Source organism: Grampus griseus (genome assembly GCF_964374135.1).
Source record: "Grampus griseus genome assembly, chromosome: 8".
Lineage (NCBI taxonomy): Eukaryota > Metazoa > Chordata > Mammalia > Artiodactyla > Delphinidae > Grampus > Grampus griseus.
Window position 1 is genome coordinate 74,322,332 of NC_139002.1, and position 26,900 is coordinate 74,349,231.

A 26,900-nucleotide genomic window follows, 5' to 3' on the forward strand; every position below is an offset into this window, starting at 1 on the left:
ATACTGGTTGGAGTTCATAAGCGTGTGGCTGGAGCCTGGGAAGTCGGGCGGGGGCTGAGGGGTTGCGGAGGTGAGGAAGATCTCCGCTGTGAAATGCAAGCCGTGTGAAATCCAGAGTTCCCTGTGCCAAGTCCAAGGCAGTTTCTCTTATTTTTGGTCACCGTTGACATGAATCGAGCCCGAACAGTTTCCTGTAGACCAAAAAATAATTAGCCCTGACAACTGAAGGCAAATCAGACCTTTGGGAATGATCTAACTGCTCCTTCCTGAGGGCTGGACGTGAGCTTGCCCTTGGCCGTGGCATCAGCCCTGGAAAGCCTGGGAGGCCTCCCAGACCCTGGTGGGGTCGGGTCCCTTCTGCCACAGAAAACACAGAGGACAGAGAGGTTCGGTGAGTTTGCAGCTCTCGCCGTCCTCTGCGATGCCTGCCATCCTGAGAATTTTGTGAGTAAACACTACCCAGATTCCTGCTGAGACGCCCATTCACTCTTTTTATGCTTAACTGCCCACCTCCTCGGGGGCTGGGAAGTCTCTCCCAGCTGCTGGTAGGTGGAAGGGTCTCCTAACCTTGTCCCCACCTCTGTGTTTCTGGCAGCTGCTCAAGTGTTGAGGATAGCACTGGCGACAGTGACCAACACGAGAGCTCCAATTCCCCCCTGGTTATTTTTGGCAGCCGTGAGCAATCCAAGGCCTTGACTTCTGACGCTGCGTGTGGTTGGCATATTAGGTAGCCTTTTCCTGTGCAAGTACAGACAAAGGAGAGTACTGACCTGCCTCCATCTATCCATCCGGTGTTTTCATGTCATTTTTTCCTCTTTGAGAACCTTAGCAAACGCACAATGAACCCTCTCGCTGACATAGACTTTTGTTCCTAATAAGAGATGGCTCTGGAGAAGACTGAACATTTATTGAGTGTATATTGGTTTTTTTTCCCCCCCCAGATTGAAAACATAGATGCCTGCTTGAATTTCCTGGCGGCTAAGGGAATAAACATCCAGGGGCTGTCTGCAGAAGGTGAGTCTGAGCACTTGTCATAAAGCTGCCCTTTATCGTTTGAAATGCCCACCTGTTACCTATTGATGACGTTTTTAGAGTTAAGCCAAAGGGTGCTGGTGGGCTTCTCCGGTTTTGTCTCTTGCGGGTTTTGAGGCCACTCGATGCTTGTCTGCACTTGACGATGCCAACCTTTTGACAACCTAAGGGATCTCTGAGAGTGCCGACCCAGCTGTGCCAGCCTTGTCGGCAAGACACGGAGGGAGCAGTGAAGACGGAGCTGCTTCTCTTTGAGAAGGGCTTCATCAAACAGCACCGACTTTATTCACGCGACCGGCAGTTTAGTTAATTATCAAGCCAAGCCTTATCTGTGGGAGAGAGAACACTTAACCACGGAGCATATTTAAACTGTGCAAGTTCCCAGGGAAAAATGCCTAATCCTTCTCTTAATTTTATGAGAAGAAGCGGCACTTTTCCTAGCTCCCCCCGCCCAAAAAAAAAGCATGTGATTTATTAATGAGGTGCTCCATCTTGACATCGTGATTAGTTTTTCATTAACTCCAATTTCGTGGCTAATTAGCACATTAGCGTCGGCTGGTGGTTCGCTGTTCATTAGGTGTTGGTCTGGAGATGGCCGGTCTGAATTCTCAGCTTCCTCGGGCAACAGCTCACTCTGGAAACTTGCTCTGTCTCTCTCCTCTTTGTAAATACAAGCAGCTGCTAGCTCCCGAGCGGCCATAGGCCCCAGCATCCTCCCAAACTCATTAGGCTGCACCTCCTCCAGTTTTCCCAGAACAGGTAGAGCAGCATGGGCCTCAGATGAGGCCCTTTCCCTATCCTGGTCGCATTTTGCAGAGTTGCTGGTTAGCATTGACTCTGGTAGTTAGGGTTGGGGAGGCGGGGAGCGGTGCGGAAGGACGCAGCCCAGTGTAGCGTAGGTTTGCAAGCGTGATCCTTTTGGGGACTGTTCTTTGCCTTTGCTCTGCTGTGTGGTGAAAGCTTGGTTTTCCTGGCTGTGTTTCTGGACTGTAGTCTCTTCCAGTGTTGTGAGTGGGCGGCCGCTATTGGTGTCTCGTGTCTCTGCACGGAATTCCCCAAGTGGGACCTCTAACAGGCTGGGGCTGCCCCGGGTCAGACATGGTCACACTGCTTCCAGAGGTCTCTGAGGCAGCTTTCGGTGGTCAGCCTTAATCTCAGCTCTGAGAGAAGGGTCCGTGGAGGATTCCTTTGCCCTGGGCTATGGGCCCTCCTCCTCCGGGGGATGAGATCTAGGCTGAATGGCATGTGGCATGCGCATCGCTGGGGCATGAGGGGTTGGTGTTGGTGTTTCCGTGGAGAGGTAGGGAGATGCAAATTTCTATTCCAAGGAACACATTGCTTCCTCCTGGTAGAGAGTTCTCGTGCTGGTGGAAGTGGCAGGCACACCTTCCTCCTAGGTCCTGGGCATGCTTGGATCCCGGGCCTGTGCACCCCACCCGCAGCAGAGCATCAGCAGGGGCTTCTCTCCTACAAGTCACGCTTAGCAGAAAGGGCTCCAGGGGATGCAGACTCTGTAGGCCAGCTTCATCTCATGTGGCCTGGAGGTGACCCTGGCCACCCTGCCATCTGTCTACCCATTGTCCTGCCTTCTGCCTGTCCTGTCTCTCCCCTGCCCCATCTTCTCTATACCTTAAGGCGTAGAGAATCTACTCAACAAATACTTGTTGAATGAATAAGTACCAACTGTGCTTTGAAGGCTTTTATCTGCATCAGCTCCAGCTCTCACAACTGACGTTGGAATTTATAATATGCTGAGTTTACAGATGAGGAAATTTTCCCTGGAAGAAGTTATGAAGCCTGCAGTGAGTGAGTGGCAGGGCCAGGATTGGAACCCAGGTCTGTGATTTCGGAGCTCCTGTTCATGGTGTCTTTGGGGAAGGCAGATGGATAAAATGTGGGCGTGCCATGTACGGGTGAAAGAAATCAAAAAAGATCTAGAACCTTTGTTGGCTGGAACACTGTCTCGGAAGATGCTGGGCAGCCCATGAAGGCATATGGTGCAGACAGACTCAGCCCCAGCCCCCTGGTCGGTGGTGGGATGTGGCCCTTGTGAGTCTGAGCAGAGAAGAGCAGACTGGAACCAGTGTGTTGAGGAATCAGTCACTGGGGTATAACCATGAAGTAAGTTTTTCAGTAACTGCCCCCACCTGTGCTATGTTGACCCCCATCTTTCCTGCTTGGTTGAGACTCATTTAATGATACCTGGGCCAGAACCCATTCCCTTCAGTCTTGTGCAGTTATTAGAACAGATTATGTCAGTACTTAAGACTCAGTCTTGTTCATTTTTAAACTTCAGTCTCAGACTCAAAGCTCTTTTCCCCGGTGCCCCCCAGTGCAGGTGGCTTTGGAAGGTTGAGGGGGTCTGGGGGGTGTGATGACTTGACCTCCTTTCCCTTCCCTCGTTCCTGTGCCTGAGCCTCCAGGATTGGGGCAGCAGCAGAGGCAGCAGAGTTCTGCTGGGGGTGAAGTTGCTGCCCTCCTCTTGGTGGGCCATCATTGCCACTGTCCCCACTGGGGGTCTCTGCATGCCCTGCTGACCAGCACTCACTCCCATGCTGCTCCCAGGGCCTCAGTAGTCTCTTGTGAGATTTGACCGCTCTTCTAGCTCACCCCCAGCTGGTAGCAGTCACATTCCATCCCCCTGATTCAGGCCCCTCTTCGTCCCCACACTAGGGTGGTCCTGGTAAGGCCGTAGGCCTCGGTCTCACAGTCCCTGCGTCACCCACCATAGAGCAGCAGGAATGTGTGGGCTCTGTCTTCCACTTGTAGTGATGGAACAGGCCTCCTGTCACCTGGAAGTCCCCGCCATACAATCTCTCTCCAGCTCTTTCTCCCCAGCTTAGGTGGCAAACAGGCAGATCTGCCAGGTCCCTGCTAAGCAGGTGTCCCAGCTGGGCACTAGAACACCACCACCACCACCTGGAGTTATTCTCTTGAAGCCTCTACTCCCTCGAGTTCAAGGAGTGCAAGAACCCCACTGTCTTGTTCCTTGGTGAGGGGAGGAGATATCCTGTCTCTGTGATCATCAGTCGTGACCACCCACGCCCAACCTCAGTGACATTCTCTCATCTGGATCTTCTTATATTGACTTTGGGTGCGGTGGGTAGAGGCTGGTGGTGATGGTCTTTGGTTGTAAGACTAATTCTGGACTAGTGCTGTCTCGTGGGAGGGTGACTGGTCCCAACTTCTGTCAGTTCCTTGAACTTACAAAGCAAGGGTACTTGGAGCCTGTTTTCCTCAAATGGGCCTTATTCACAATTTTAGGGCTACAGGAAGTACCTCCATTTGACATACTGTTAAGTTATAGGAGTGGAAATCATGTGTTGAGGACCCGCCAGGTACAGTCACTGGGCTAAGTGTTGTACACATTTTAGTTTATATCCTATTTAATCCCCCACAGCAACCTTCCGAGATCAGTATTCGTATTACCCCATCTTACAGATGAGGAGACTATGGCCCAAAGAGATTGTTCCATGTGGCAAAAGGGAGGCCCACAGAGTCAGCCGTGATCAAGCTACTCACATCTGCTGATTCAAGTCCTGGTATTTTATACTGCTCACCACTATCTACACTTCTAACCACCCCCATAACTACTAGAAAATCATTATAGTGTTTAAAGAAATCATGTATTTTTTTTAACACTGTAAAACTGTTTATTTGGGGGAAAAAAACAACATTTCTAGAAGAATAAAGTCGCATCAGCACCTACCAGAATAACTCCCGCCCACTTGCTCACATCCACAGGATTCCCATGTAGGGCCGTGGCCTAATTTGCAAAAGATGCTACACACAGATCAAGTTTTTAACAACGTGTTAATCCCAAGAGATCACACTGGGAGGCCACAGCGTTTCCGCCACCTAGAAGTTCAGGCCCCCAGCCTCTTCCAGATCCTTGAGCTTCAGGAAGAGAAGAGGAGGAGGAAATGCCCACTAGACCCAAGTCTGGGGCAAGGGAATATGCTTGCCTGTTTCTGTTCCCCAGGGACAATCATCTTTGCGAAGGAATAATGTTGCAGCCCAGCAGTCCTTTTCCCGCCCAGCGTGTTGGCACGAGTCTAAGCTGGTATTTCTCCCCTCTGCGGTTCGCTGTCGCGTTCAGGGCCTTCCCCTCACTGTGGTGGACCACACTGCCAATGTGCTGCAGGGACTTGAAGGTTTGGGTGTTCACAGAGCCAAATTCCACTATCTCGTCATCCACCTTGCAGACCTGCGATGCTGGCAGGGGAGCCGGGGCTGATGCTGTTCGCTATGGCGAAGGCTGAGCAGGGCTGAGGTCCTGGCTCTGGCCCAGGCCGTGGCTCATGGCCTCCCTGCGGGCCTCGGCCAGGTCCCGGGCCTGCTTCTCCTTGTCGCGAGCATGCAGCTGGTGCAGGGCCTCCTCCACCTGCTTCGTCACCGCCTTGTGATCGTTCTGCAAGCAGACGATGTTGTGCGTTGCGGTTCGGACTTGGTACAGGTCCACGTCTGCCCGGGGGTAGCCCTCGCAGTCCACCAGTGGCTCGTTCATCCCGATGCCTTTTTGGCTCTCCAGCACGTCATAATTGGCTTTGATTTGCGCCTCGATCTCCTCTTTGCGCCGTATCAGTTCCTGTATGTTGCTGACAGTCACTCCGCTGGCCTCCGGGGAGCCTCTGCTCTGCCTCGTTTCCTTCTCCGACATCGTGAACCTCGGCCCAGGAGCCCGGACTGCCGGTTTCCCGACCGCGGACACCCGAGAGAAATCATGTAATTGTAATGCTCTTTGTTTTCCTTTTGAAGATGATTGATTGCCCTGAGGCTCCTCCTCTGATTTAAAAAAAAAAAAAAATCAGCGGTTGGAAAGCCTCATAGGCACATCTCCACCCTTTCCCAGGGACTAAAGCCAGGTTTGGAACCCGGGAGGGTGTGTGCACCTGTCCTTGAAGCATCTCAGCAGCTCAGGCCCTGTCCTGGCCTGCCTGCGAGAGAGCCACAGGGAGCCTTTGTTCCAGGGCACAGACAGCTGATGCCTGCGAGCAGGGGCTGCAGGCCCAGGTGAGCCCCGTGGAGACGCTGCTGGTTTGGGGCTTTTCCTGTCCCCTGCGTGTTCCCCAAGATCGGACCCATCCGCTTGCTCCTGGAGACTCGCCAGAGTTCTGTGAGCTTGGGCCTCAGCCTGCCCGGGGTGCTTTTCCAGATCACTTCAACCCCTCACTCCACCTGTCATAACCATCTGTAAACCTGTTCCTGTGAAGAGGAATGGCCTTTATCTCTGGGAGTTTTGAGAACACCTGGGGTTTGCGCTCCCTGGCCCTGAGCCCATCCTCCTGTAATGGGGAAGCGGAGGTCTGGAGGTGAAGACATATCCTATTTGTTTAAGCACGCATTTGCCGGGCACATCTATATGCCAGGCACAGTGCTAGGCACCGGCGTACACGGAGAGTCACATTAGTCATACAAAACTAGCTTTAAATTCCAGTTCGTGAGAGAGCTGTGCTGGTGGTATGTACAGGATCCAGTGGTGCCCAAAGAAGGCTACGATCAGCTCTGCCTGGGGCAGGCAGGGGCTTCTCAGAGACGGTGATGTTTCTTCTGGGTTTTACAAGTTGAATAGGCTTTCACCAATCGGAAAAGGAAGGTGAAGGGAAATTTAGATAGACGTTGGGGCATAGGTAATATGGGAACAAAGGACTAGCTTTTTATCCATCTTCCAGTTTGGAGAAACAGAGGCAGGAAGATGCTTCCAGGTGACTCTAACAGGGTGTATGTGCTTTAGGAGTGAAATCGGTTGCCGACTTGATTAGTTCAGACCTGGGTTTGCTGCCCTGATGGCCAGAGACCTGGTGCTGAGCTGTCTCCTCCTTTCATCCTGAGCCAGAAAGCAGGAGCTTTTTCTGGACAGGGTAAAAGCAGCACGTAGATCGTCTCCATCTCTCTCTACCCACGTCACCTGAGTTTGGCGGTGAGCGGGGCCATTTCTGTCCTTCACCGGCAGGGGGCCCTGTTGGCTCTATTCCCACCCCCTCATCCACCTCCCCTGTGGGCAGAGTCGCTGAGGGGCTTTGCTGAGCAGTACACAGAAGGGCTGCCAGAGTGGGGTGGAAAGTTACATGCTGAATGTGGGTGATGTAGACGGCCCAGCTGGAGGAGCAATGCCATAGAATCCACAATCCGGAATCAGCCCGGTGACCTTACACCGTGGCTTAAGGGGATTGAATAGGAATTCTGAGACTGTGGTCTGAGGCAGCCTTCCCTTTGGCTCCCAATCCCTTTCCTACAAAGCAGGTTTCTTTGTATTAGATTATCCCAACGATTACGCCTTACTAAAGCAGGCCTGAGGTTTCTTTTAAACAATATTGAAAGAGAATAACTCTATTATCCTCCCTTCTTGCCCAACACCCCCCTATAGCATCCATGCAGATTAGCGCCAGCCAGTGGTTACGGAGATCAGTCAGAACACAAGGAGGTTCAGAATCCACACCATACTGAATTCTAGTGGAAATTGGACTATGGCCCATGTAGTTTATTCTGCAGTTTACGTGGGTGCAGCCATAGGAGAGAAAGAAGAACAGGGTTCTCATGCTGGTTTAGATACCAGCCTCGCTCATGTCTCCTGAAACAAGTCATATCTCTCTAGGTCTACAGTTATTTCCTTCTGTACAAATCAGGAGGGTGAGGATAGTTGATCAGAAACAGAATGATGTTCTTTTTCCGAAGCCTCGGGAAATGTCATGAGGGGAACATTTTTGTGGGCTGGTGGATTTTGTTTTTAGACAGCCTGTGGAGCCAGCTTACCAGGCCTCGTGGCACACAGAAAAATGCCATTTGGAAATAGGAAGAGAACACAATTCTAGCTATTTTGGACCACCCATGGCATAAACTGTGTGGCTCGTTCCCAAACAGAGCATTCACCACGCTTGAGTCCTGTGTTCTGAAAAGAAAATTAAACCGTCCAAACGTCCGCCAACTAGTGAATGGATAAAATGTGGTCTATCCATATAATGGGATAATACCCAGCAATATAAAGAAATGAACTAGTGATAACGCTCTCACCTGGATGAACCTTAAAAACATGATGCCCCGCGGAAGAAGCCAGATGCAAAGGACTGCACATCACATGATTGTCGTTTATGGGGAGATGCCCAGGATAGGCAAATCCATAGAAACAGCACATCAGAGGTTGCCTGGGGGATGGGTTTGGGAATTGCCTGCAGATGAGCACTTTTTAGGGTGATGGAAATATTCTAAAACTAGAATTTACTGAACTTACTAAAACTCATCACACACTTGACTTTATGGATATAAACTGTATCTCAGTAGAGCTGGTTTGTTTGTTTGTTTGTTTGTTTTAAAAAGATGACCACTGTGTTTTCTGTAAAATGAGATTATCATGGTTGATTTTCTTTTTGACACCTGTGACTGTGGCCTGGAGGGGATGTGCAAGAAGAAGGGCTTCTTAGTTATCTCGTGGTTGAAGAGCTCCGTGCTGAGTTCTGAGGGGGCTGCAGGCACAGTGACGGTATTTTCTGAACCCAAAAGGGAAATACAGAGTCAGGCCATGTCCTAGGTGCGTTGCCCTTATTTTCTCATTAATCCTCTGTTAATTCTCATAGCATCCCTGTGGGGAAGGTGTGGCACACATATGCCAATTTTAAAGAAGAAAACTGCGGCTCAGAGAGGTTGACTCTTGGAAAAACTTTGAAGTCCATAAATGATGGACTAGAGAGATTCAAACCCAAGGCTTCTGTGGCTCTAACAATCAGTGATCTTTATAATAAAAATGTTTCCTCTTGGGCTTCCCTGGTGGCGCAGTGGTTGAGAGTCCGCCTGCCGATGCAGGGGACACGGGTTCGTGCCCCGGTCCGGGAAGATCCCACATGCCGCGGAGCGGCTGGGCCCGTGAGCCATGGCCGCTGAGCCTGCGCATCCGGAGCCTGTGCTCCGCAATGGGAGAGGCCACAGCAGTGAGAGGTCCGCCTACCTCAAAAAAAAAAAAGCTTTCTCCTAAGAAAAAGTGTATTTATGAGAGCACCGCGCTCTGTCACAAATAAAAAGATGCTTTCAGGAATAGTAGAACAGTTACGAACAATAAATGACTGAACATCCACAGCAGGGAGAGAATATGACAGAGCCAGCTCCATTCATCTGCCCTGGGATGGGCAGGTAGGTTAAGGGGGTCCCGATGTGGATATGCCTGCTTTGTGCAGGGGGCAACCCCTGAGCCCTTGGATATGCTGAATTGTTAGTTCTTCCCTTCTTTGTTTTTCTTGCATCGTTTTTAAAAAAATGTATTCTGGGTTATTTGACACATCCCATAATACAAGAATACTTCTAGAAGGAGAATAAAGAATCCTTATATGGCCATGAGCTAACTTAAATAAAACATTATCTGGTGTGCTTTTCAATACACGACCCATGATGGGTATGTAAGTAGCCTGGTTACACCATGTTGGGAGCCTGGGCTTTGAGCTGGAAACCCTCGATTCAGATCCCAGCTCCAGCATTTATTACCTTGGAGAGGTTGCAAACCTTTCTGAGCCTGTTTCCCCTTAACTAAAGGGAGATAAAATAGGCCTCATTTTCCCGGTTGTAGGGATTAAATGGGATCGTGTATGTAAAAAGCTTCTCTTGATACATACTAATTAGTAGTAGCTCTATAAAAGGCACTAAAATCTTACATAGATTTCATCTGTCATGATTATAGCTCTGTTTTCACCCTTCAGGGAATTCAATTTTGAGGGGAAATTGTTTTCCCGAGTTCCTTAACAGGTCGTCACCTGCACGCCAGCTCTTGATTCTGTCCTGCCTCCTGTCACTGTCCAGCTAAGGGCCCAGGGGTGTGTCCCTTTACCCTCCATCTGCCCGTGAGGAAAATGCCCATCTTAAAGAAGAACACTGAGGCTCAGAGGTTGAATCTTACAAAAACTCCATCTATAAACTGAATCATCCCAGCCAGCCTCATACTCTGTGACACTGGTGTCCTTGTCAGAACATTTAGAAGCAGAAGCGGAACAGGCCACAGGTGTGTTCTCCTTTGGTTTCCTTAGGATGGAGAAGGAAGCAGAGCTGAAGGGTTAAAACTGAGCTACCCAAAGAAACTGGGGGACTTTCCCACATCTGGGGAAACTTTCTGTGCTCCCTGCATTGCACACAGTGGTTTACGAGCATCTTGACTTGTCCAAGTCAGCCCTGGCTTACACCTGTTTTCCTAATGTAATCAAGAACGTCTCCCTCCCACTCTCAAAAATGATGTAATTTGCATGATAAATTATAAGGTCACATGGTAAAAACCATAACTTTTAAGGCATGAAACCAGAGCTGCATGGGAATCTCCTACAGGATTCTGAGGCTGCTGTGGTCATACAGTAACCAAGACCAGTGAAGGACGTGACTGTTTACAGTTGTGCTTTCACATCTCTGCTCTGGTTTGATCTGCAAAGCAACCCTGTGTGATGGGGCAAGCTGTGTCAATATTGTCATTTGAGGCCCAGAGAGATTAAGTGACTTGTCCAGGGTTGCACAGCTAGTAAGTGGTAGAGTACAGACTGCAACTCGTGGCTTTGGTTTTCTGAAAGCTGGGCTCCTGGCACTTTTGTCCCACAATCAGCACATGCTAGCTCCCAAAGCGCAGAGGGTGAAAGTTGGATTTTAGTAGTTTGTATTGTCAGTTTCTTCAGAGGTTGGAAAGAGGAACTCTCCAACAGGAAGTAATTCAGCCTGACCTAATCAGTAGGATCACACCCCAGGGCACTGACAGGCTTGCAGGGAATCGGGCTTGTTTCTGAAAGAACCCCATTCATGCCTTCTGCCCCTCAACTGGTCCTTGGAGGAAACTCTGGTTCCTTTGTCAGCATCCTCTTGCCCAGCCTGGGGCTAACTTGGAGGTGTGTGTTACCCACACAGGGGAGGGGGGCTTCCCTTCCTCCAACCCCACTCCCTCTAACCCCCTTGCCAGTTCAGAAAAAGAAATTCTGCCTAAGGGTGGAAGCAAAGCTGAGGGAGCCCCTAGGTTCCTTCTTGTCTGTCCCCCAAGCTGCGTGGCCCTATTACTTTACCCTCAGGGTCAGTTTAGACCCTGGCCATCAGCATCTGGTGTTAAAAGAACTGCAGAAAAGGAGGGATTGCCCAAGGGGAAACACCCTTGCATCCACAGTCTCTGCCTGTGAATAAATATTTTATTCCTTCTCTGCAGCACTTAATACATGCCTCGAGGCAAATGCATTTTTTAACATTGGAAAAATTACATCTGGAATAAAAAAATTTCTTAGCCCCACTCTGCACAAATTTCTTTTAATATAGGAGAATTTTTGTGTGAGTTCTTTATAGAAACAACCCCTATCTCCTATTCCCACACCCACCCCAATTTCAAGTTATTTATTCAATGGACAAGAGAGACACAGAGCCTTCTGAGGGCAGGATGATTGGGCGAAGCAGGGCGAGGATTTGGGAGTGGGTCGGCAGCCACTGGCTCACTCTGGGTGGCTTGAAGTACAGAGCACAGATTGGGCAGGGCCGCGTGGAGACCGGTGAGTTTCCCTCAGTGCTTCTGTCCCTGGACAGCTCGCTCTGTGTCCTGAACAAGCACGGTCTTGTTCAGGACTCTGTCTTTTTCGGTTGTGTCCTTCCTGAGAATTTCCCCCTGGCACTCACCAGACATCCCAGTTGCTGCTTGCCTCGGGTATCCACTCTAATCCCAGTGGGGAGAATCAACTAATTTCTTTGTGGTTTTGGCCTGATTTTAACTGACTGGGACACCAATTAAGTGTTCAGGAAATCTGTCATATCCCAGAGGAATTAAAACTCGTGCGAGGGCTGAAGCAGCCTCTTGAAAGGGTGCGAGACAGGGCTCCCCAGAAAGGCTTCCTCCTCTAACCAGAACCTCTTCTCTGTCTTGCAGAAATCAGGAATGGAAACCTCAAGGCCATTCTAGGCCTCTTCTTCAGCCTCTCCCGGTACAAGCAGCAGCAGCAGCCCCAGAAGCCGCACCTCCCCTCGCCACTGCTGCCCGCCGTGTCCCCGGCGGCCGGGGCCCCCTCCCAGTGCCAGGCTGGCGCTCCTCAGCAACAGGTGCCCGCCGCTCCCCAAGCCCCGTGCCAGCCTCACCAGCCAGCGCCACACCAGCCGTCAAAAGCACAAGCTGAGATGCAGTCCAGGTGGGCTCTCCTCGCCAAATGATACTTCTGCTTTTTTTCAGGGGTCTTCTGCCCCACTGACCACATTCTAGCCGGTGCCGGACGTGTGTGTCATTTGCGCTTCTTCCGTGCTGAGAACTGCCGGTAGTTAGTGGGGAATTAGCGTGACCTTGAAATGGATGTGCCTGGCGGAGATGTGCACTTTATAGATCAGAATCGCCAGCAGCCAGAGCTAATTAGCTGCTCCTGCCTGAACTCTAGCCTCTTACACACACAGGTTGGTAGGCAATCAACAGCCCCTAAAATAGACCTCAAATTTCTTTTGCTTGTCTGCCTACAAGCTGGGTGTTCAGTGTTATATGTGCAAGTAATTTCCCTTAGTGGAGGCAAAAGTTCTCCAGCAGATGCCTCTGCTTTGCCAGAAGAGAAATACTGGGAACACAGAAGAAAGATGGCCAGTGGTTTTTAGCAGGGAAAGAGGCATTCCCCCTTCCCTGAGAGGGCCAGCATCCCCTAATGGGGAGCAGTTACCATTAAATGTGACTGACTTTTGTTGACCTTAGAGACCAGGTAGCAGTGTCAGCTGTGGCCCTCTGCTTTTTGGATTAGGACCTAGATTTTGTTTGTTGTTTCCAGAGGGACCCACGCTTGCCAGAGGGACTCGCCATAGGATGATAACGCTAGCAGAACGTTGGGGCAGTTACCATCTACTCTGTTACAGTGTATAGATGCATTCCTAAACAACTCTGCAGAAGATCACCTCGTAAAACATTTGTTTCAATGACAAAAGAAGGAGGGGATTCGGAACTAGAAAGTTTTTGACTCATAGTAAAGTTCTGGAGAAAAGTCCACCATAATTGTTTTTTTAAGCCATAAATCTTTAGCTATCAAACCTAAATGCCACTGATCAAATTGATTGCTTGATTTCATTGAACATATGCTAAAGAGTAATGGCTTTTTCTTTCCAGTTCCCCGAATAGGCCATTGTAGTTAGGCAAAGCACAAAGTGGTTCAAACAAAGCAGCTGCCTTATAGATAGATGGTTGCAGCTTTTTTTCCCCAGGAGAAGCGCTGTTTCCCAATTGTGGTGGTGTTAAAACCAGCACTGATAGATGTGATATAACTCAGAGCCCCTAATTGATTATCTAATTATATCCAGTTCCCATTATGGAGGTTTGTGGGCTAGTAGGAATGCCTGGACTAGCAATGAGGAATAGACAGCCGGGCAGCCAGCCTCTGCACCTTTGCCTTGAAGAACCACCTGGGTGGGAGCCATTCTCTGATCGGAGATCCCCGATGGACCTGGATGATTAAATGATCAGGACGTCATTGCCCACACTGCATTTTGCAGAGTGCTTATTCCCTGGATGGTAACATGCAGGGGAAGGGTTCTAAGGGGGAAAAATGGGGAAATCCTCTGGGTTAAGTTGTATAACTGTTACTGCAGGGTCTACTCAGATCCTTGAATCGGCCAATATGCATTCATTTATCCAGTTAGTGTTTGAATGCCTTCTATGTGCCCGGCACTGTCCTAGGCACTGGGGGATCAAGGGTGAATGAGATAGCCAAGGTGCCTGCTCTCTACTTTCTACTGGAGGAGGGCAGGCAAACAAAAGGGGAAGAGAAATATCCGATGGTGGTAGTACAATAAGAAAATGGGATCAGAGGGACCGGGTTGATCATTTAGGTTGAGTTGAGGGGAGGCTTTCTCTGAGGACATGACACCAAAGTGGAAATACGAATGACAGGGAGCTGTCCATGCGGGTGTAGAATAGATCAGGTAGCGGGAGCAGCTGGTGCAAAGGCCCTGGGGTAGGGGTAAACTTGGCAGCTTGGAGGAGCAGAAAGAAGGCTAGTGTGGCTGGAGTTCAGTGGGTGAAGGGGGTGTGAAGTGAAAGGCAGCCTATAAGCAAAGAGGGCTGACCGGTGGCCCCTAGAGTTCTGTAGTCCCGTGGCCCTTGAAGTGAGGTCACAGTGATGGCTCTACAGGCTGAAGAGTTGATATTTCATTCTAAAGGTATCAAGCCATTGGAGAGTCGAGCAGGAGAGAGACTTGATTTGATTTACAGTTTTTCTGTTTGTTTGTTTTTTTAGTCACTTTTGTTCCTCTCTGGAGAATAAGACTGTGGGAGGGTCAAGAATAGAAGGAAAGACCCTAGCTAAGAGGCTTCCGTGGTCCTCTAGATGACAGTGGCTTCGATCAAGGTGGTAGAGCAAATATGGAGATGGACCAGTTCAGGATATTTCGGAGGATGAGCCAACAGAACTACAGGTAGATTGACTGTCTAGAGTGAGGGAGAGAGGAATCACAGAGAAAGCCGAGATTTCTGGCTTGAGCGGTTAGGAAAATGGTGGCATTTCTTGAGATAAGGAAGCTGGGGGGTTGGGGTGGGGGGAGGAACACATGTGTACTGGGAATCTTCAGAAGGCGGCGTAGAAAGCATTCTCAAACGGAGCCGCAGAACTCTTCTTATTTTATAGAGCATCTCATTGCATAGGGTTCCAGGGAACGTGTGTTGAGGAGCACTGGGCTTTTGTCACTGAGCTGTGCTAGCCTGAGGCATCCATTTCCATAGTAAGCATTTGTCTTCTCAAAAGAACCAGATGTTCCAGTCAGGACACCCATCTCCAAGTAAGAAAAAACATCCTACTATTAATAAACGCTTTACCTGGGGGGACTTCCCTGGCAGTGCAGTGGTTGAGACCGACTCTGCTCTTCTACTGCAGGGGGCAGGGGTTCCATCCCTGGGCGGGAAACTAGGACCCTGCATGCCACGCGAGGTAGCCAGCAATTTTTAAAAATAAAAAATAAATGCTTTACCTAAAGACGAGCCAAACTCATGTAAGCCAGGTTTTTATATCCATTTTTTCCAGAGTAGTTCCTGCCATCATGGCCCCCTGACCCTGCAATGTGGTGACACAAACTGGGCTCTGGAGTTACTGTATGTCCTCATTCATCCCGTATTTGGCCCATATTGGGTTACTTTCGCAGATGATTTGTTTTATCCATTATATACTGATAGTTTCTAATTTTACTTCCAGAGGATGATCTTGTTCTCAAGGTCTAGAGATGTGATACCCCGTGCTCATGCTCTGGCTGTAAATTTAAGAGTAGTAAAACCACTTCCCTGGCTTTGTTTCATTGTATTTCTATCCCCACATTCCAACTTCGATAACCAAAGTCCCAAGGATAATGGTTCAGACCCTTGATCATTAACGTCAAATGTTGATGCAACCCCCAAATACCAGGTTTGTGTTGATCCTTCATTAGAACTCTGCCACATACAAACATGCCTAAATACTGTACCTCTCAGGATAGCAAATACTAAAACTGGACCGCTTTCCCGTAGTGTTTGTTAATAAGAGAGTTTGTTGATAAGAAGCTGAACAAGGGAATTTGAGATATTGGCATGAAGGAATCAGAGCAACTCCTCTGATGGCCGCCGAATGGAGACTCCCTTTTACCCTGCAGCTCTTCTCATTCATTTACGTGATGGCTGAGAACTTGATCCACGTTTCACCTCATGAAATTCCTCTCCATCTGTGTCTACCTTACATGTTATCAATATTTAGCTTTCTAGAAAAAAATCCAAACAATCACTTTTTTTAATTCATTCACTTCTGTCTCTTCCTTCACTTCCTAAGTTTAATGACACTAACATTGTATTTCTCACCTCATATCCTTTTATGAATGTGGCATAAGATGTATGGATGCGAGAAAGATAAATATTTCTGTCTTTCATAAGGCAGTAAATAAGTTTAACCTTTTATTAAGTCCAACCATGATTCTTCATAAATTTATGGTTCAAAGCCCAGAATGTAGCAAGTTCAGAAGACTTGAAATGATCATTGCTTTATACCATGGAGAGCAAAAATTCCCAAGACCAGCAAAACTTGAAAACATCTCCACGTCCACCCTTGTTTAGGGTCAACTTTATGGGCTATTGAGGACACTCATCGAAAAACCACCCTGGTAGAACAAGCATGTGAAATAGAAACATCTGAATACTTTAGAAAGTTACAAAGTTTACTTGTCCGAGACCCCTGGCTTCAGTGTCATTGTGGAAGAAGGCCTTATAGTGACTGATACCAGAAAAGAGATTTGGAGTTAAGAAAAAAAAAAAAAGAAAACCACAAAAGTTCTTAGATAATCTCGATAGCAATTTCTTCATGTTGGAAATTTATCAAATCAGACCTAGAAAGAAGGCTGCATATTGTAGAAAAAGCAGGCAGAGGGAAACCAGGGGCGCTCGCATCATCACAGGACTCCTGTTATTTATTTGCGTGTCTAATGCATCTTCTCTCCCCTCACTCATCTCTTCCACTTTTTTCTTTCCTATCATGCAGTGCATCTTCCAAGGACTCATCACAAAGCAAAATCATCCGCTTCACTCTGGGTCAGAAAAAGATCTCTAGGTTAGACTTTCTCCGTGTCCCGCGAAGCATGGTTTCAACCCAGCCCCTCGTTCCTTTTGTTCTGGCTGCGTTTCCTTTTGGTCCCCCTCCCCATGTCATGTTTGCAGTTTGGGAAAACCAAACATGCTTTGGCTGATGACCCAGTGTTGGAGAGTTGAGAGTGGCCATGGGGTTGTTGAAGGGATGTGTGTGTGTGTGTGTGTGTGTGTGATCTGTAAGTGAGGTTGAGTTGTACATATTGTTTCTGCATTTCATTGATTTTTTTTTTTTGTCTTTGATTGCTTGGACATCAAAGTCCATTCTGATTTAGAGAGGTGAGTTTGTAGGTGGTTTTCCATAGTAGTTTTATGATGAGTTTTGCTCCCTGCTCTGTCCTGGCCCTGATCCCACCTCACCTGCATCTCATTTATGTGTGTTATGCTTTTTGTTATTGGTGCTGTCATTAAAATTACTAACGTGGGATTGGTTTTCTCTTGAGTTTTAAAGACCTGAGGCATGAATCCAGTTGTTCAGAGGATACAAGGCAATAAGGCAATGTGTCATTTTTGTTTCTGGGTGCTCTAGTGTACCATGTGTACCATGGACAGATCACCTCAATTCCCTGAAAATAATAATTAGGGCTGCTCACTAACCAGTTCTCTTGACTCACTTTGGCGTCTACCGCATCCTGTCAGGACCTGTTTCAGGGAATGGCAAACGCCAGTTATATCCCTGTATCTACTCTGTTTTAAAGGTATCAACAGTTAACTTTTATTGAATGCATATTATGTGCCAATTTGAATACATTATCTTTTTTAATCTTCACATCGGTATTCTTGTGGTAGGTCATGTTATTATCCCCATTTTCCAGATGAGGAAACTAAAATTTAGGAAGTTCTCGGTAAGTTAGCAAAGTCACACAGAAAGTGGAAAGACCAGGATTTGAGCCCAGGTAATCTCACCCCAGAACCCTCACTTTAACCACTATGTTACCTCTCTCCCCGCCCCCTCCTCCTCCTTGAATTCTGGTGCTTACGTGGTCGGTGAGGCTGCTTTTTAAAATCTTACATGTTTCAGCCATTCCTCCTGACCTTTGCGTCATGTTGCCCTTGTAGCATCCTGACAGAAACAGAGTCTCCTCCTCATTATGGCTGGTATTTCTTTTTCATTGAATTCTCACGTAAAGGTAAAGGGATGCCCAGACGGCATTTCTCTCTGTATTCATGCAACAAATAGGTACAGAACGTCTGCTTGCTGCCCCATGCTCTTAGGCTCCAGTGGGTGCCTTTTCTAATCAGTTAACTTTTCTAAAAAGCTTACGCATGGGGAGGCCCAACTCAGGATCCGTCTGGCTGCAGGAAGAAGCCACAGGGCAGCTGCTTCTCCGTAGGACAAGTCAGCATGCTACCCAGACTTGGTTCTGGGGGCCCTACATTCATCACTGCATCTCATAGGCATGTGTCTTAGTCTGCTCAGGCTGCTACTACACATCACCATAGACTGAGTGACTTAATGGAGATTTATTTCTCACAGTTCTGGAGGCTGGGAAATCCAAGATCAGGGTGCCAACATGGTTGTGTTCTGGTGAGAGCCCTCTTCCCGTTTTCCAGATGGCTGTGTTCTTCCTGTGTCCTCACATGGTGGAGAGCAGAGAGAAAGCAAGCTCTCCCATCTCTGTCTCTTCTTCCAAGGCACTAACCCCATCACAAGGGCTCCACTTTCATGACCTCATTACCTCCCAGAGACCCCGTCTCCAGATACCGTCACACTGGGTTGACAACATATGTATTTGGGGAGCAGGGGACACAAACATGAGTCCATAGCACGCTGCTAGAGAGTGACTGCTTTCCCAGCAGCACGAGGCCCAAGTCAGATAGACGGCCTCCCCCCACCACTGCACTGGTAACCTGGGATCCCTTTTTTTTTTTTTTTTTTTGAGTGTCATGCAAAGTCCATACACAGGAAAGGAAGGGGGTGGGGAGCTTGGAGGAAACCTGAAATCTAGTGTTTGTTCCCCCGATGTGCTTACTTCTGGAAGAGAGAGAAAACAGGAACTAGCTGGGAAAGAATCTAATTGGAAGCACATGCCCATCCCGTGAATGATCTATTATTATCAGTCCCAAACGATGGAAGGAGGTGGAGTGGGGTTGGGGGGGAAGAGAGGAAGAACTGAAGAATGAGGACGTGTCTGCCCTGCCCTGAGGGCGTGCTGGGCACAGGGCTTCCAAGTTGACCAAAGCCAAGGTCTGGCTTTCCATCAGGGTCCTATCCCTCATCTAGAGTTTCTCTTGGATGCATTTTGTTTCTGACAAGCCTGACAAAGGGATGGTCTTCATTTTATTATTCGTCTAACACTCCTTGCCTTCTGCTCCGCCCACTTCCCCGCCCCTAGACTTTAGCACAACCTTGATAAACATTTTAGCTGATCAGGCACCACCAGGGATAGTAGTAAAGTCTGGTTGTCAAAAGAAACAGGGTCAACTTGTTGACCTACCTACCCCTCTGGCTGAGTAGGACACCTCTCCCAGAGCTTTGGAAATAGGTCTCTTGTTCAGGTGCAGACATTGGTTGAACACCGACCAGAGCCAAACACCTAGATAGGCACCAAGGATGTTGAGCAGGTGGGAAGCCTCGTCTTGAATCTACGGGGAAGGGGCTCATGGAGGGAACTGGTACAGGGATGAAGGATTTCCATGAATTTCCACCTTTGACCACTGTGTTGCCTCTTGGCATCCCTGGTGAGCCTCAGGTATTTAGGCTTATTCTACCTGTGGGAGGCATTGAAGCATGGTGACGAAGAGTGCAGCTTTGCAGTCGAACCTAACAAACACCGTTTTCACCACTTACTGTGTTACCTGGACCCATTATTTAATCTCCATGAGCCTGTGTTTCCTTATTGGTAAAATGGGGTAGTCCTGCCCCACATAGTCACAGTGCTATGTGGACTAAATAAAGTCATTTCCAGCCCTTTGCAGCCTGGCATGTAATCCGTGCACCATAACTAGCTGATAGGGCGATGGTGGTGGTTTGGGTTGATCTGGACCAGCTCTAGCGAGTCTCACAGAGTCGATCTCTGTAAGACCATCTTGTGGAGAAGAATCAGTGTGGCTAGTAGTTCAGCCGTCTCTGCCCAGCTGCTGAAAAGCAGATGCCGTGGAGATGAGAGGTTTAGCATTTAATCATCTTGTCTAGCAAAAGCATCTCCAATTATGACCTCCACCCCCCCCACCCCCAAGGTCCTGAGCATGTGCACACAAGCTGCCATCTTTCCTGGGAGGGCCATCTTCTGCTCCCAGCCTTTGAAGTGGTTTGGGGGAGAAGAACGGCTTTCTTCCCGTCAGCACGTACAACGCGTGGAGCCGGGATGCACGCACAGGTTATGTGCCAGGAACAACAGTCTTACCATCCTGCCTGCTCGGCTGTGCACATGTTGGAGAAATTGACCATAGCTCCCATAGCAGCAGGATTTTCCTTCTGCCTCTTTGTTACACCTCTTCCCTTAAACTTCATTTTTTAAAAAAGCAACGCGTGTGTGTTTCAGAACACATCTGTGTCCTCTCATTTTGTAACTGTTGTTTGGACGTGGGATGATCATGGGAAGTAGAGTCCTTCTTGCAAAGGAGCCATTGAAACCTTCTGGCACTGTGGATGATGTAGGGTGTGGATGATTTGAGGTTGACTTGCTGCACTCTCCTCTCTCTGCTTTTTCTTGATGAGGCAGGCATCGCTGGGCAGCAGCTGTTGTGGTATCTGCAGCTGTTCCACATGAGCAAGACCCAGCTCTGCAGAAGAATGATGCTAATAGACAGCAGCTACTTGCAGGCTGGGGCTTGAGAGAAGTTCTCCTGATGCACAAGGATGTTAATAATAATGAACTTCAGAATGTTAGCCAGGGGCCTGTGTGACTGTGAACTGGAAGCTACTCTGCTTTTCAACTCTAGCTCTGTTCTCAGCTTCCCTAATGAATGCCTCCTTGCTGGAGGACAGGACCAAGTCCAAGGTTCATAGTGTGACACTGAGGGCTGCCCCCGCCTGGTTTTCCAGCCTCATTTCCTCCCACGCTGTCCCCCAAGCCCCAGCACACACTGGCCCTTTCTTTCTTCAGTGCTTTTTTTTTTTTTTACAAGCTTCCCTCTGCATGACACCTCTGCCCCCTCCCTTCTTGCCCTCTACTCACATTCTCATTCCACATGCCACATCTTGCTCTGGGGTTGCTTTTATTTGGAACCTTCCCTGACCATTCCAACTTCCGAGGTCATTATTTCTCTTCTTTGAATTACTTCTGACCTTTCATATTCTTTTATCAATGTGTATGTAATTGAGATGTCAGCTAGGGTCAATCCACCCCTTAAGATCTAGATAAGATTGAACTAGAACCCTGTGATAATCTTTTTGGGCCACCATGATAAAACACCACAGGCTGGGTGACTTACAAGCAACACTCATGAGGGCTCTATCTAATGACCTAATCACTTCCCAAAGGCCCCACCTCCTAATACCATCACATTGGGCATTACAATCTCAACATATGAATTGGGGTAAGGAAGGACTCAGAAACACAGACATAGCACATCCCTGCTTCAGTTTGTGAAGTCCAGTGCCCTCACCTGGATTGCTCAGGTATCTTAGGATCTCGTGGTCACCTTTGGCTCTGAAGTCCTGTATTCACAATTCAGTCTGAATTAATTCAGTTTGTGGATTGACTCATCATCCCAAGGGATGTTTTGGTTCCCTCCTGGGTGGATCCAAACGAAGCTTTTTTACCTTACTTCCCATCCATCACACATTCATTCATGGCCTTTGTTTGTGAGGCAGACTGCTGAAAATTTCAGAGGGATGTGGGAGGCTTGCTTTGGAGCAAGCAACTGTCCCACCCCATCCACAACAGAACCCGAGTTTTGAAGCACAGTGTTCACATGGCTTCCTTCTGACACTTGGAAGAAGTTACTTGGTCTCCATCCAGTTTTCCCATTTGGGCAAAGTTAAGGGAGCTGTCCTCACTAGGGTGTAATGGTGATGAGGTAGAGGGTGACATGAGCTGGCTTGAGCTTTATGGTGGCTTTTGATGGCTCGGCATGTGCCAACCATCCCTTATTGTCACGTCAGCCGCCCTCAAGGCCTTCGAGACCTCTTCCGTGTCTCAGAAAACTTGGTACAACCTGTAGCCATTTGAAGGATGGGTCACTCCCATCAGAGTAGCACCTCTAGGTTCTGACTCAAGGAAGAGGATCTGATGGTGACCACCCCTAGGAAACCAGAGCCGTCTCAGTTAATCCAAGACTGGGGAATGTTTCAGTCTGGGCCCCACAGATGGCTCAGAGGTACCCCAAGTGTAAGGTCTTCGTCACAGATGCTTGGATGAAGCAGTTTCTTCATCACGGATTCTTGGATGAAGCAGTTTCTCTCCTCGAATGTTCCTTAGGGAGATGATGAATCCTGTCTGCCAAAACCTGTCTTGCCTCTTTGGAAACGTTGATCTCCAACTCTTGTGTGTTGATTTTTGTCCAGCTCTCTATTGCTGCTTTAACCTAGATCTGCCTGATTCCTTCCTTATTTGTCTGGTTCTTTTTTCTACCATAGCATGTTTTCTTTATGACAATGTCCAATTCCTTTATGAATCTGTGCTCAGCAGAGAGGATGTTAAGGGGAACCAGCATGCATTGAGTACTTACATCAGGCTGGACCTTAAGTCCCATTCCAAGTTCACAGCTATCCGATTGGGTACTTTACTGTTATTCCAAAGTGACATATATGGAACGTGAATCTCAGATCATAAGACTGGCCCAATGTCATGTCCACATTTGTATGGAAAAAGCTATTTTACCCATTGTACCACACTGCCTCACAGAGGACCAAATTGCCTACCTCATTCAAGGTTGTGGCCATCCCATCCAATACTTTGATTTCTTGCCTCTATAAAGGCCCTGTGCTGCTCTGAAAAATCTGTGGTCCAGGTGAGGGCAGTGGGGCCTCTCGAGCATCTTTTCCCTCCTCGTTGCTTTTTGCTTCCCTGTTCTTTGCGACGGGCGTAGAATACTGTCACCTGTGTTACCCTGCACCACTTAAAACTGTTGCTGTGACATCATCTTGGAACATGTCCATAATCCTTTTTCAGGCCTATCTGTGGGCATACAGACTCCTGCAGAGTCCAGCCCTGAGGAGCCCCACGCCTGCACCTGCAGCAGCTCTGCCATTGGCTGGGAGTCCTCGGGTAACACTGTCCGTCTTGGAGGGCGTGCAGGGTGCTGTTTGCATTGGAAGCAGAACCGAGAGGTGCCAAGATTGCTGGACCTCCTTGATCAGTTGATCTGGCCGCCTCTGGTCCGCAAACACAGGCACTGGCACTGCTGGTTTTGCACCCCACTCTGTGCCTGTCTTCGTGGGGTGAATATCTTCACTAAACAAGATGGGGTAAATTAACAGAGGGGCAAATCCTCCTAATGCAGTGGGAAGTGAGGCCTTCCCTCTGCCACTTTTGGGGGGAAGAACTCACCCGCTTCCTTCTCTCCTAGCTCCCAGTTAAGGAACTGGGCCAGCTTCTTCTTAACTGTATAAATCTTACAGTCCTCTCACACCAGCTCATGTTCTCTGTGTACTCTGCAGCCATTTTTTCTTGCTCAGGCAACAAGAAAAAGTATGAAGCGTTTGCCTGTTTCTATCGAAAATGCTTCCAGACTGCAGACTTCTTCGGTGCTTAGAGATTTGTGTGGAAAGAGAAGGCGGAAAGCTTTATGAGTTGAAAATTCAGACTTATCGCTAGATCTAATGCTGGTCAGCTGAGGTTCCAGTGGCTTTTCAACACTGCTAAGTGGGTTTTAGCTGAAAGATATAACTAAATATTTCATCATTTATTCATCTTTCAACTTTAATGATTGCAAAGAGTCTGCTTAGTAATCCCTGAACCAAAATTCTGATTTGCGGAGTCATAGCCTTAACTCTTCGGGGAATGGGCCATAATATCTTTAGACACATTACCAAAGACTAGTCTGCTGACTTTACTTCCCAAACCACCCAAAAATGAAGTGTTTTATTTAAAGGGAAAGTGTGTGTTTGTCTTTAGGCTAACAGATTCCTGCTCATTTTACAGAAAGAATGTATGATTTTATCCATCGACTGTGCAGAGAAGCTGAGCTTCAGACTCAGAGTAATGTCTATGGAGACAGGTTGTCAGATGTTGAAGGAAAACGTATGTCTGAACAAATGTTTCCATCCAGTCCATAATTTTTCATTGCAGATGAGTTGGGTTCTGAGGTAGCAGTTTCCTTTCTGACCATCATAAATTATATCTTTTTCTTGATACTTACATCCCTAGTTATGGCAAAAACCATTTTCAGTGTCTGTCAAAAGAGATGCACACACAAGTTTAACAGTTTAGAGTCTTAACAGACCTTTATGTTCTACCCTAGATAGAATTAGAGATGACATGGTTTGGCCCTATTGAAAAGCAAAATTACTCATCCAAGAGAAAAAGTAAGACGAGCTTTGTATTTTTTTTGGCCACGCTGTGTGGCTTGTGGGATCTCAGTTCTCTGACCAGGGATTGAACCTGGGCCACAGCAGTGAAAGCCCAGGATCCTAACCACTATTACACCAGGGAACTCCCGAGCTTTGTATTTCTAATCAGCAGACGTATTCATATATTTCTCTCTGTGTTCAAAGGAAAACTACTCACACCTGGCTTTTGGACTTCACTGGGGTCATTACTAGCCTAGATGTTTGTGGTGGTTCCAGTAAGTCCTTGGACTGGCAAACCGCCACCGACCTGATGCCTTGAATGGTTTCTTTTGCCTCCTGCATGGCTGCAGTACCTTCTGAGGTACTGCTGTTTTCCTGAGACTGAAGCCTGTTGCTTTTGCCTTTTAGACTTCCAGGTCCTACCGCGAGGGTATCCGCTGCAGGCAGCGAGGCCAAAACACGCGGAGGGTCAGCCACTGCTAACAACCGACGGAGCCAGAGCTTTAACAACTATGACAAGTCCAAACCGGTCACCTCCCCACTCCCACCCCCACCAGCAAGCAGCCATGAGAAAGGTAAGCCACCTTCTTGGGGGTCCTTTCTGGCATCTTCCTTTATAGCAGATCCAGTTCTATTGGGTGAGTGTGGGGTGGCAAACGGTGATGGGAACGGGTCACAAGGACATGCTTGGCTGGCGGGAACTTTGTTGGAAGAGGTATTTATAAGGTGGGGAAAATATTACATATTCATAGTTGCCAGCAGGAATAGCTGTGTTTGTCTGGGTGGAGCCCAGAAGACACATAGAAGCAATGTAACATTTGCAATTTGAAAACATTCATAGAATATTCTCTATACAGGAGGTGGTTTTCTAGAAATGCAAGCTGCTTGGGGCATGCATTTTGTGAGCCGATAAGGTTTTTACCCATCAGAAGTGATGTGAGGGAAGTTAGGAACAAGGAGGGTTTTCACCCTTTGAAAAAGTCCGAAATGTGGGTTGGCTAAATGAATATCTTGGCTACACATAAAGAGTAGGCAGCGTTCCTCTTGGTATTCTGATAATGTAGCTCTTACCAAAAAAGGGTATGTTTTTTTACTATGCATAGTACTGAGCTTTTAGGTTGGGGAGGAAATGTAAGTAGCCCTGTGGGGACTCTTGCACAGAAGGTAGTAAAACAAACCTTTGCTTGCTGCAGTCTGTATCTCATGACACAATGGAGAAATAGGGAAATTGAAACCGCTCAGAAGATTCTTCAATAAGAGACAGAGCCCTCCCTTTTTCCTCCCACGCAAAGTGGTCTAGACTTCTTAGGGGGGCATGCCCAGGTCCCTTGGAAGCATTTCCTGCCTGGTAGTGTTTAAGCTTCCTAGGGCTTGTCCTGGATGTGCCCCCTCCTCCCCTGGGACCCAGGAGACACCCCCGCCCGCCCCCTGCACAGTGCTCCAGGGGACTGGGCAGCTCTCCCACCGTGAGGGAGATGAGAACCTCCCTGCCCGCACCCCTCCATCCCAGGATAACTTAATCCAATGGAACTGGGCTTTCCCCCACACCCACTCCCACCTGGAACACTGGAGGAAAAATGAAGGAAATCTGTGTAAGGCTGACATATATACGGCAGAAGTTTGCTCTGACAAGGCAGGGGAACTCTGCACCTAGCACTAAAGCTATAACCAGAATGTCTAAACCAATCATGACTCTGACCCAGCCTTTGGCTTCCGCCTTGAGCAGACCATTTTTCTTCTTCTTTTTTTTCCCACCTCCCTTCCCCTCTCCTCCTTTCCTTTTCTTTACCATACCCGTGTATTCTTGTTAAAAGTGTGTTTAAATTACAAAAATAATGAATGCTTGTAAAATGGTGTAAGTTTCTGTCAAATAAAAGTTCTCCTCTGTATGCTCCCTGAAGCATACCACTATAAACCATTCTATGCATATCCTTCCAGATACGTTTATGTATATATACATAATATAGAAAAGAGCTAAATTTTGTTGAGTACCTACTGTGTGCCTCATTGAATTCCCCCAAAGTGTGTTGTTATCCCCATTTACAAAGGATGAAACTAAGGTTAAGAGAGGTTAAGTAGTTGCCGAGGTCACACCAGAAACGGTGAGAAATGGAGTTGGAACTGAACCGAGGCACTTTGGTTCCAGAACCACAATTAATACTGTGCTTTTCCTGGAAGTAGAAAAGAAATGCTTGAAACCCTGCCACTGAGAGCTGGTTAGAGGTGTGCAGGTTGAGGGAGAAGGGAGAGAGGAGAAGGTGTTTGGGAAGCCTGCCCTTGTCCCATAGTCCTTTGGGGAGAATAGACGTAAAACAGTCTGAAGGACGGGTATGAGGCCAATGTCCAAAAAATTGAGAAAATAAAAGGTTCCCTGTGGAGGGAACATATGTGGGAGGGTGCAGGGTTGGTGGCTGCACCTGTGTCCCAGAGCCCACACAGACATAGGGCCACTCAGGCAGCCCAGCCAGGGGCTCCCCACTGGCACTGGGGCAGCCACCAATCTGCCTCTGTCCTGGGCAGGGGTTGCCACTTGTGCCTTAAGCAGACAGCCGGGAGGCCTCCTGAAGGACGGTGGCTGTGAATGCCAATAGAGGCATTGTCCCAGGGAAAAACTCCGGTGTCAGAAGGAAAGGAAATCGTACTTACTTGTTGAGCACGTAACATGTGCTAGGGACTTTGATTTTCACTATGTTATACTTGATCTTCAGAAGCATTCCATGAGGTAAATATTACCCCAGTTTTACAGGTAAAGAAGATGAGGCTAAATGAGATTTAGTAACTTGCCCTCCCTGTTAATTGAGTGCTAGAATTCATATCCAGGTCTGACTCCCAGCTTTGAACTCTGGTTCTGTCCTGTCCCCTGGGATGTCTGTGAGGAGTGTCAAGTGAGGTGACGTGCGTGAGAATGTTGTGTGAACTATGATGCGC

At 48.1% G+C, this 26,900-nt stretch overlaps 1 protein-coding gene and 1 pseudogene across 4 annotated transcripts in view; one reads left to right on the top strand and one right to left on the bottom strand.

Moving 5' to 3' along the window:
• Nucleotides 1-26,900, top strand: part of NAV2 (neuron navigator 2) — a 399,261-nt gene that overhangs the window by 161,696 nt on the left and 210,665 nt on the right. For all 3 annotated transcript variants that reach the window (XM_082660768.1, XM_082660769.1, XM_082660770.1), the window contains exons 4-7: nucleotides 942-1,014; nucleotides 11,888-12,143; nucleotides 16,470-16,538; nucleotides 24,381-24,547. In XM_082660768.1, coding sequence (XP_082516894.1) covers nucleotides 942-1,014; nucleotides 11,888-12,143; nucleotides 16,470-16,538; nucleotides 24,381-24,547 — 565 coding nt within the window. The remainder of the gene's footprint in view (nucleotides 1-941; nucleotides 1,015-11,887; nucleotides 12,144-16,469; nucleotides 16,539-24,380; nucleotides 24,548-26,900) is intronic.
• On the bottom strand, nucleotides 4,932-5,692 carry LOC309826566 (26S proteasome non-ATPase regulatory subunit 9-like; annotated as a pseudogene). The gene has a single exon. The product of its transcript is annotated as a 26S proteasome non-ATPase regulatory subunit 9-like (transcript).